We start from the raw sequence: 10,322 nt of genomic DNA, 5'->3' as shown, positions 1-10,322 counted from the left end.
TTTGTTTTTCTTTTCATATTTACAAAATGAGTTTGTAAAGTTCAATTTTTAAAGAATAAAACATAAAATCACAATTTATTTTGAATATAACTTATTTTCCTCGAAACAAACAAAAAGTTGGCGACAAAAGTTACTATGTCCTTTCAATTTCACTATTTTTTCTTTTGTTGCAATATAGATATTTTTGAAACAAGATCTGGCTCACAAAATATAGTACGATATTAATATTTAATAATAAAAAAATATATTAATTTTGTTCTAAAATACTTTAGTAATATTTTAATTAATGGAATTAAGAATGTATTTAAAATTTTATGTTTGTATGGTAAAATAAAATTAAAAAGTTTATTAATATAGGCTTTTAATTAAAAATAAAAAATTAAAAATATGACAATATCAAAGAATTAGTTTACCTCTAAAATCTATAAAATCCTGCAAAATCCGACCATTTTAGTTAGATATATTTTTTTTCAATTAAAAATATTTAAAACCATTCCCCTGAAAGTTCTAAGCAAGCACGAGAGTAATAATTTCGTATATTTAGTTCAATTTTCCAAAAAAGGAAAAATAAAATAAAACAATATTTGGTAAGATTAAAAGAAAAAGCTTAATTTTACAATCTGACGTTGGCGCAGAGAGAATCTTTCTTAATACACACGCATGCTGGTTTTCGCCATGGTCGCTTTCCCATTTGGATCGCATTCGTGTTTCCGAGATCTCCCTCGCCGCTGTAGTTCTCAATCACCTTCACAATCCCTAGCAGTTGCTAGATAAAATCGCCGAGAAGCTAGAGTTTCGAGCCGTCGTTGATTCCTGAGATTTTTTTTTCTACTGGAGCTGGGAAATAATGACAGCAATTGCAGTTCACCAGTTCGCTCAGTGCATCACTTGCCATGCTTGGAGCCCCGATCACTCCAGTAATCAACCCTTCTCCCTTGTTTGCTTCTGTTTTGTGCAGGATAAAAGGAATGGAAATGTCGAGTTTTCTGTATTTCAGTTGTCCTCGGTATAGGAATGAGTTGAAACAATTACTTTCCTAGATTTTATATATTGAGATCGCTTATCTATGTTTTCTGAGCAATCAAAGGGAGGGAAATGATATCAATTCAGCTTTAGCGATCTAGATTTAGCTTGCTTTATTGAGAAATGGCGGGAAGAACTCTAGGATAGGTTACATGACCTCAATCTCCACCCAGTTCAAAATACAACAACCAATATGTCTTATGGGGTAGGTAGATGCTGATTATGCTGTTTATTAGCTCCACCAGATCTGTTCATCATCAGATCAGCTGCTAAACTTTTGTGGCCACCACCGGGGCGGGGGAGGTGATGCGTTTGTTTCTTCGCTACTTCAATACTCTACATTTCTTTTTCCTTTTTTTTTTTTGGATTGAAATCAGAACCCATTTCATTGATTGCTGAAATGGATTGCTGTAATTACAAAAAGAAGAGGATAGCTTGCTCTAAGATTAATTGCTGTAATTGCAATTAGACAATTCTCTGCATTTTCTACTTGTCTGATAATGCAAAAGATGATGATATCCCATTTACGTTTAGGTTCATCTTACTGCACCTGTGCTAATGTTGTTGATATGCTTTATAGTGGTTGCATTTTGTCCGAACAATAATGAAGTTCACATTTATAAATCATTACAAGACAACTGGGAAAGAGTACATGTTCTCCAAAAGGTACCTTTTTAATTTACTTTTTCCATTTATTGTTTATGAGAAAAAATAAAACATGAAACCTGAGGTTACTGCATTTATCTATTCATGGGTGATGTTTTCTGCTTTCACTCTAGTCCTTTTGTAGTTAGTTTGTAATGAAAGATTTCCAATGAAGTCATGTTGTTAATGTCTGGCAATTTATCCACCTTTTCTGTGTCAGCATGATCAACTTATCTCGGGGATAGACTGGAGTGTTAGGTCAAACAGAATTGTGACTGCATCTCATGATCGAAATTCGTAAGTGTTCTCTCATATTCATGTTTTTTTTAGACTTTTACTTGTTTAAATGTACCATATTAGTCTACCAATCTCTTGTCTTTCTAGATATGTTTGGAACCTTGAAGGATCGGAATGGGTACCAACTCTTGTCATTCTTAGACTAAACCGAGCTGCACTCTGTGTTCAGTGGAGTCCAAAAGGTAGTGCAAGATTTCCTGCCCTGCTCTTGCTCATGACCTATGTTGTTCATATCATCCTCAAGTTTCCACATTTTGTATGTTTCATCTTATCAGTTACACATCTATGAACACCTTTTTTGGTCAATGTCCCAGTATAGTTAAATGTCTCGATCAGCATATTCATTGGTACTGTCAATTTTAATTTTTTGTCAATGTCCAGTAAACCTTCTTCTCACTGACAATTTTGAATTTTTGTCAGTCATCAAAGTTTCCAAATTTAAAAGATTTATCTTGTTTATGAATGCAATATCGGGTAGACCTGGCATTGATAAACATGAACTGATCCTCAAAGTTTACCTATTCAACATGCTGGATCATGAAAGTCCTTTAGACAAAATGACAAAATAATTTCACGTTTGCTTTGATGGCCCCTTTGTTCCCTTCTTTTATATTTAAATGTTTGATTTTTTTTCTTTACCCCTAGAAAACAAGTTCGCAGTTGGAAGTGGGGCAAAAACTGTTTGCATATGCTACTATGAACAAGAGAACAATTGGTATGGCTCTTTATTTCTTTTTGTCCAAGATGTTGTGCCTATTGCTTTTATTTTCCATGAAAATGGAAAGTCTGCTATATGATGAAGTTATTGCTATTAATTCTTATATTATTCAAGAAACGTTTTGTAATTTAAGAGCTTTGACCTGTATAAGTTGAACTAAAAGTGTCATTCCAATCACTAATCCTATGCTTGTGAATTTCAAAATCTTGGTAAGCTATCGATTGAGTGTGTGATCTATTCCATAGTTTTCTTTGATGGTTCTTTATGATAGGCGGAAACCAAAGTGCTTTGCTGTTAGTTCCCTCCAATTTGGTGTTTATTTTCTTTCCAAAACTTGCTGCAAAAAGTTCAGTTTGTACACCATATTTGCAGCCAGTGGCATGCTTCTATGCATTTGTTCATGAAAAATGTTATAAGCCATTTACCTGTATTATATGCTGGATCAAATTTTAACAGATTGAACTATTAGTTCATATGCATACGTGTGGAGGAATGACAACATTTTCAGTTGATACAGTTGATAATTTCTATGTTTACTGTATCTTTTTTTTTCCTTTGACCTAGGCAGGATGCTATGGGGGGGTGCCTACTTGTTGATCTGCTCTTTTTGTTGGTTTTATTAATTTTTGTCTATCTATCATTTTGTCTTTAAATATCTGGGTCGCTTCTTGTGGTTTCTAATTTTTTTTTTTTTTTTTGTTTCATGGGCTTTGTAATCCAATGCTTTAGTTTATTTTCTATCCATAATCAATACATTTCTGTTTCTGTTCAGAAATGAAAAATCTCTTTATTATTGCTTCACCTAGTTAGATTTATGCCTTAGTTTTCTATAATTGACGTGTTCATGGTTTACCTTCCACAGGTGGGTCAGTAAACTTATCAGGAAAAGACATGATTCTTCTGTGACAAATGTTGCTTGGCAAACCAATAATGTTTGTTTTATCCTTCTATCCACCATTATATGTGAATTCACGTGGACACAATTTTTTAGTCTTTTTATAAAATCTGCAATTAATATATTTTAGTGCTTTTCTGAACAAAATTATGGTTGCATTTTTTGGTTTTAATTTTATTTTACATTTTATTTGCAGCTGCTTCTTGCAACAACCTCAACGGATGGAAAATGTCGAATCTTTTCCACCTTCATCAAAGGCGTGGACACCAAGTATGTAGATAATAGCTTAGACTGTAATCATCTCATGAAATATTGTAGGATGGATTTACAAGTTACTGATGCCTAATGAAATTTAACAGGGATTCAAGAGCAGGAAAATTTTCAGATTCAAAGTTCGGAGAGGTTCAATATTTGGTCTTTAATTTTGGAGTGAATAATTTTTCTTGTGCTTGGAAGAGTAAAATTCTTAAATTGTTCATAAAATAATTACTTGTTTCTGAGTCGTCCTTGGCATTAAATAATAAATTTGAAACATAAATCGGGGTTTGCATGACAACTATTTCCTTCACATTGAGTGCTTTCTGATTGTCTTTATTAATTCAAATTTGAATGCTTTGAACGTTCCCCTTGAAAAAGAAATGGTTCACTCTTCGTCTCTCCTTTGACAAGCGAAGTAGTGCATATTATTTATGAGTATTTCTTTTGGTGAATTAGTTAATTGTTCAGCTCGATCTTTCATTCTCTTGGGCATTTGGCGTGAAGTGGTCACCAAGTGGCAATACCTTAGCTTATGCAGGTCAGAAATGCCTCCTCTCTGCAAATTATTTACGTAGACAACCTTATAAGTTAAAACTACAGCATGTGAAATGGCAACAAGATTGAATTTTACTCGTATAGTTAAGTCACTCATATACATAGTTTCTGCCTCCAACTATAACTGTGTAAAAGTTCATTAGTTAACTTCGTTATTTAACAATTGTAATTGTGCAATTTCACACATTGTTTTAGTTAGCTTCTGATTTGGGCATTGAAAACAATTTATAGGATTCAACGGGAGCCTTGTTGGTTATGCTATAGTAGTTAAGATGGTAATTGTTTGTTTTCTACTGATATTCCTTTCATTTAAATGCTGCAGGTCACAATTCGATGATTTACTTCGTTGATGAAGTTGGCCCTTCTCCTCTAGCCCAGAGTGTTGCATTCCGAGATTTGCCTCTTCGTGATGTGGGTCAGCATCCATTTTTCTTTACTCTTTGAGTTTTTCTTATCATTCTTTACGTACAATGTACTATTTCGCTTTCTAATCTTGAATCTTTTTGGATCAATATAACACTCTTTCAGATACTATTTGTTTCTGAGAGAATGGTTATAGGTACAGGATTTGATTGCAATCCTATGGCTTTTGCTGCTGATGAAAGAGGGATCTGGTGAGCTAAGCTTTTAATAAATTGTTTTATCTTTAATATATTGTAACTTTTTGAGGAATATTTGAAGTGATGTATCTGCTTCCCCTCCCCCCACCACAACTAGGAGCTTTATAAGATTTCTTGGTGAAAGGAAAACAGCATCAGGTTCAAAGTATGGATCCCAGGTATTGCATAGCTTAAAGTTTCTGTCAGTTAAACAATTATTTTACAACTTAAGCTGTAAATAGAATGCATTGTCTACTGGTTCAACTTTGAAATGAACATGCAAGTTTTAGGTCTGTAATTCACTAAAGAAGTGGTGGTTCAAAGGTAAGTAGGCGTTTGACGATGATATGCCTTCAGTTTTAAATTTCATGGCTATTCTCTACTTGTTTAAACTTTGCTAGCTGGTTTTACTAGCACGCTGATTTTCTGATATACCTTTTTTTTCTCGATCAGTTTTCAGAAGCATTTGGGAAGTTATATGGTCAATCGAAGCAAGGTGTTGGCAATGATCCAGTTGAATCTTCAAGATTGCGCGGATGCGTCCACGAGAATTGCATAACGTATGTTATTATTGAATATCTTTTCTGTTTATTCTACTAGGTTGATTCTTGTGAATCATTTTGATTTCCAGGAAGGATGCCCCATATCCACTTAATAATTGCTTATTCAGAGAGCCTTTTACAGAGAAGGCCTCGTAATCTGAGCGGATTAGCAAAAAGTGCCTATGGACTTGGGGTGGCCTTGACCTTTAAATGTGCATGACGTAATATGATTCTTTTTTGAACTGTAGTTGTATTGTGCCTCTTAGAGAGCCAGGGGTTTCCACTATAAAGCGGTTCAGCACTTCAGGTTTGTTAAAAGGAAGAGATCGATCAACTTCTTGTTCATAAATCTTCATTTTTATGTCTGGACAATGATTGTAACTTATGAGGAGGCTGCTTTTAATCAAAGCTATCTGCCCTGCCTTACAGGTTTGGATGGAAAAGTGGTCATTTGGGATTTGGAAGGCCAGGCCGATCTATCTCAGTACTTGTGAACCTTGCATTCATAACCTTGTCACATTACCATGTAAAGAATCTTGCTCTCGGCATAGTCACATCTCCTTGTATATTATAGCACAGCTACTAGACCTGATTGCTTTTCTACTTGTAGCAAAAATCATGTTTGATTTTGTGTATGTATGTATTTTCACCCAACTGTTTGCTCTTACAGATTTCATACTCATGATTGGAATTTAATCTCCCCATTTAGGTCTCGAATTGTGTTCGGACTATTGGTTTAGTGTCTTGTATGATGTTCATTCTTTCCAAATACTATTTTGTTTCACAGGCACTATTATTTCGGTACGGTACTTTCTTCACTTCAGCTCTGTCTCATTAACTTCTGTTTGATTAGTTAAACTCGACATAGGCAGATTATATTCTTTTTGTACGATCGGATATTCTTTATGGTCTAAAAAGTTGTGATTTCAATTGTGTTTTAACTCTTCAATTTAGTTTTGAATAAGGGAGAAAAGTTTCTAATTTTCTAAATTAAAGAATTAGTGGGAGTTTCCAAATTTTATTTTGTTAAATGACATTTTTTTCTCATCCAAAGTTTCCAAAGTTTATTACCTAATTTCAACATTAATTGTGAGAGACTATTATTATTATTATTTAATCAGAGGACCTAAATTGAAGAAAAAAAAGGACAGATTAAAAGTATATTCGGCCCAAGTTTATTATAAAAGGCCTCAATTTGAGCCTGAACTTTTGGGCTGGACTTGTGGATCAATGGGACTTACTTCTAAGTGGGCTTAATCATCCCAAGGATCAAGCCCAAATTTTCTCTATTGTCTTTAATTTAATTTAAAATGATTAAATTAGGAATTACTTCAGGCATCATATGTAAGGTAAGGCTTGTTGTTCAGTCTTCTCTGAGCTCTGTATTCAGCGGCGAATATGCTATCCACACTGCAACCCCCTCGCTGCTCTCTTTCTCGCTTCCCTCTCCATCTTCCCTCCAAACCATTCTTCTTTCACTCCAAACAAACCCCATATCCCATCGCCAATTCCGCTCTCACAGACCAACTTCCCTCTTCCAATGCTTCCCAATCCCTTCACTCCCAAATTCTCTCCATCCGCCATTCCCTTCTTTCCCGCCAAATCACTGCCACCCAACTAGCCGAGTCCTATCTTAATCGCCTTCGAGCATTGGAGCCTCACCTCAACTCATTTCTTCACGTCTCTGAAAGCGTCCTCTCTGATGCCCGTGAGATTGATGGCAAAATTCAGAGAAATGAGGAAGTGGGTCCTTTGGCTGGGGTGTTTGTGGGTGTTAAGGACAATATTTGTACTGCGGGTATGCCCTCCACTGGTGGTTCTCGGATTCTTGAAGGGTATCGACCGCCATTTGATGCTACTGCTGTGAAGAGAATCAAGGAGTTGGGTGGGATTGTGATTGGGAAGACCAATTTGGATGAGTTTGGCATGGGAAGTTCTACTGAAGGCTCTGCGTTCCAGGTTTGTGTTTTCTTTAATGTATATAACCGCCCCCTGCTTATAATCATATGTGCTTTTCGAAATAAGGGGCTGGAAGTGTGTGTGGTTGCTTGTTTTCCTATCAGCATTCGTTTTGTCATGAAAATGAGTTGAGAAGTGAAATTTTTTAATGTGGTTTGAGCATGTTGTAGTTATATGGTAAAAGTGCGGCTGTGGTGTTTGTTTCCACTGGTGACGGGGGTTGGTTTACTCAGGTGGTGCGTCTGTTCATTCATTAGGTGACCGCAAATCCATGGGATTTGAGTAGGGTTCCGGGTGGATCATCAGGAGGATCTGCTTCAGCTGTTTCTGCCAGGCAGTGTGTGGTGTCATTGGGGAGTGATACAGGTGGAAGTGTGCGGCAGCCAGCATCCTTTTGTGGTGTTGTTGGGTTGAAACCAACGTATGGTCGTGTCTCAAGATTTGGACTTATGGCCTATGCTTCATCACTTGATGTTATTGGCTGCTTGAGTACAACAGTTGCTGATGCTGGGATTCTTCTGCATGCAATTTCTGGCCATGATACACATGATGCCACTAGTAGTAAACGAGTAAAGACTTTCTTGCCTTGTTTCATTTTTTGTTCTTTAAATTCCTCCTTTGCTATTGTTTTAAGTTTTGTAGCGTTTTCCGACCTTGAGCGTGACAGAGGAAAGTTGTCCTATGCCTGGTTCTTGGAAAACTTAACGTTATTAAGCGACTTTGTTAATCCCATGTTGTGTTATTGATTCGTCGTAAGGATTTATGTCTCTAGTGCTTAGGAAAGCTAGCTGTTTGAGGTTGGAAACTGTAGATTAGAATCAGTTTTAAACGCCTGGTGGCTTGCCTTAAGACAAGGCTCTTACTTTTAGCCTTGAGCCTTGTGCCTCCTTTGAACCACAAGAGGCTTATGCTATGCCTCTCTTAGAAGAGACTTACACGTTTTTGAAAATGCACTGAGGCTTAACGTCTCTATGCCTCGTGTAATGATTAAAAGAAGAGTATTGATACGCTTCATTCTTAAACGACAAAACATTTAAGTTCTGACAATATGAACTTTTACTAATTTAGGATTTGTTTCATGTTCTTACTTAAATTTGAGGCTTATGTCACATACCGCTTCAAGACCGCCTTGTCTCTTCAAGGGAAAAAAAACCTCCGGGCCTCGTTTAGCCAATTCAACCATTGATTAGAATCACATAATGAATTTTCTCATCACTCGTCAGGTAATTTCATAATATGGTGCATTCTTGTAGCATTTTTTTTAAATTTTCTTTCGTGCGCATCTTTCAGGAGGTTCCTGATTTTGCATCGCAATTTAGTGCTGTTGATTCATTGGAATCTAAACCCTTGAAAGGATTGAGGATTGGCCTAATTCGTGAAACTCTTGATAATGGTGTTGATGGTGAAGTAAATTCTGCAATACGTGCTGCTGCTTCACATCTTGAAGAACTAGGATGCTCCATCAATGAGGTTTATATTTTCTTTTAATTTTCAAAGCTTTTGGTGCTTTATTTCAACTTGACATGAATATTTTCTTTATTCATTCCCTTCTGAACTTTTGTTTCTTGTAGGTATCACTGCCATCATTCTCTCTTGGGCTGCCTGCCTATTACATTCTTGCATCATCTGAAGCCTCTTCAAACTTAGCACGATATGATGGAGTCAGGTAACTTGCTGACGGACACATTTGTTGTAAGAAATGTTTAATTTCTTCTTGTAAGAAAAAGGAATCTAATATCTTTCATCAAGAGAAGACAGAGGAAGTTGCAATGTTTAACATTCAGGTTAAAGAAATTTTTTTAACGTTCCAAGCCCACCGCTAGTAGATATTGTTCTCTTTGAGTTTTCCCTTTCGAGCTTTCCCTCAAGATTTTTAAAACATGTCTGCTAGGGGAGGTTTCCACACCCTTATAAAGAATGCTTCATTCTCCTTCCCAACCAATGTAGGATCTCACAATTCACCTCCCTTTAGTGCCCAGCATCCTCGTTGGCACTCGTTCCCTTCTCCAATCAATGTGGGACCTCCCAATCCACTCCCTTCGTGGTCTAACGTCCTTGTTGGTACACCGCCTCGTGTTCACCCCCCTTCGGGGCTCAGCCTAATGTCTGGCTCTGATACTATTTGTAACGGTCAAAATCCACTGCTAGCAAATATTATTTTCTTTGGGCTTTCCCTCTCAAGCTTTCCCTCTAGGTTTTTAAAACGCGTATGCTAGGGGAGGTTTTCATGCCCTTATAAAGAATGCTTCGTACTCCTCCCCAACTGATGTGGGATCTCACAATTTCTCTCGCGGACTTTCTCAACAGATGATTTTGGATCAATTGAATTGTTACTTGGTTCTCTCAAGTTGAAAAACCATTAAATATCTAAATATTCTTTCAGGTGCTTTTGTTTTGTTACTGTATTGTGATAACAATTTATTCTGATCCAATTTGGCCTCCCTCCATAAAACCCACATATAGATATGGAAATCAAGCTGTTGCTGATGAGCTAACTGGTCTATATGAAAATTCCCGAGCAACAGGATTTGGTTCGGAGGTACTATTTGGATACTCTTTAAATGTCTCTTGCATTCACATTCAATATTTTAACTTCACTTTGAGAAGGTTCGTACCCTTTTTTTGTGAAATATGTTACAGAATTTTAACATCATCGTCTTTCCTTCTGGAAAATTCATATATCCACATTTTCTCAACGCAGGTTAAAATGAGAATTTTGATGGGAACATATGCTCTCTCAGCTGGTTATTATGATGCTTACTACAAGCGCGCTCAGCAGGTGCCACGTCAGCATTTTTCTGTTCTTGAACACCCCCCCCCCCCCCCCCCCC

The 10,322-nt window shown here is 36.5% G+C and overlaps 2 protein-coding genes across 3 annotated transcripts in view; both read left to right on the top strand.

Annotated features, from left to right (window-relative positions):
- The first annotated feature begins 630 nt into the window (after positions 1–630).
- On the top strand, positions 631–6,316 carry LOC111468429 (actin-related protein 2/3 complex subunit 1B). 2 transcript variants are annotated; one of them, XM_023113646.1, is made up of 15 exons: positions 634–917; positions 1,604–1,689; positions 1,889–1,965; positions 2,053–2,147; positions 2,611–2,680; positions 3,546–3,615; positions 3,775–3,848; positions 3,938–3,980; positions 4,293–4,374; positions 4,714–4,802; positions 4,920–5,005; positions 5,109–5,169; positions 5,444–5,550; positions 5,781–5,839; positions 5,962–6,316. In XM_023113646.1, exons 1-15 carry the CDS (start codon positions 848–850, stop codon positions 6,024–6,026), a joined length of 1,134 nt encoding a protein of 377 aa, XP_022969414.1. In that variant the 5' UTR covers positions 634–847; the 3' UTR covers positions 6,027–6,316. The 2 variants fall into 2 exon arrangements, with proteins under 2 accessions (XP_022969415.1, XP_022969414.1); XM_023113647.1 differs by lacking the exons at positions 5,781–5,839; positions 5,962–6,316 and adding an exon at positions 5,622–5,763 and having other exon boundaries at positions 631–917.
- Positions 6,317–6,875: 559 nt separating this feature from the next.
- LOC111468379 (glutamyl-tRNA(Gln) amidotransferase subunit A, chloroplastic/mitochondrial-like) overlaps positions 6,876–10,322 on the top strand; it is a 4,805-nt gene continuing 1,358 nt past the window's right edge. The window contains exons 1-6 of the mRNA XM_023113572.1: positions 6,876–7,491; positions 7,749–8,060; positions 8,782–8,961; positions 9,063–9,157; positions 9,955–10,030; positions 10,193–10,270. Of these exons, the coding sequence (XP_022969340.1) occupies positions 6,931–7,491; positions 7,749–8,060; positions 8,782–8,961; positions 9,063–9,157; positions 9,955–10,030; positions 10,193–10,270 (1,302 nt within the window). The 5' untranslated portion in view covers positions 6,876–6,930. The remainder of the gene's footprint in view (positions 7,492–7,748; positions 8,061–8,781; positions 8,962–9,062; positions 9,158–9,954; positions 10,031–10,192; positions 10,271–10,322) is intronic.

This window comes from Cucurbita maxima, unplaced genomic scaffold (assembly GCF_002738345.1).
Source record: "Cucurbita maxima cultivar Rimu unplaced genomic scaffold, Cmax_1.0 Cma_Scf00036, whole genome shotgun sequence".
Taxonomy (NCBI): Eukaryota; Viridiplantae; Streptophyta; class Magnoliopsida; order Cucurbitales; family Cucurbitaceae; genus Cucurbita; species Cucurbita maxima.
Note: the sequence above shows the minus strand (reverse complement) of the source record. Positions and strands in the feature narration are given on the sequence as shown.

Excerpts from the sequence above, each read along its gene's own strand:
- LOC111468429 (XM_023113646.1), top strand. The coding sequence starts at position 848 with ATGACAGCAATTGCAGTTCACCAGTTCGCTCAGTGCATCACTTGCCAT. Across the intron at positions 1,690-1,888 it reads GAGTACATGTTCTCCAAAAG|CATGATCAACTTATCTCGGG; the intron begins GTACCTTTTTAA and ends TTTCTGTGTCAG. Across the intron at positions 5,551-5,780 it reads GTCCACGAGAATTGCATAAC|TTGTATTGTGCCTCTTAGAG; the intron begins GTATGTTATTAT and ends TTTGAACTGTAG.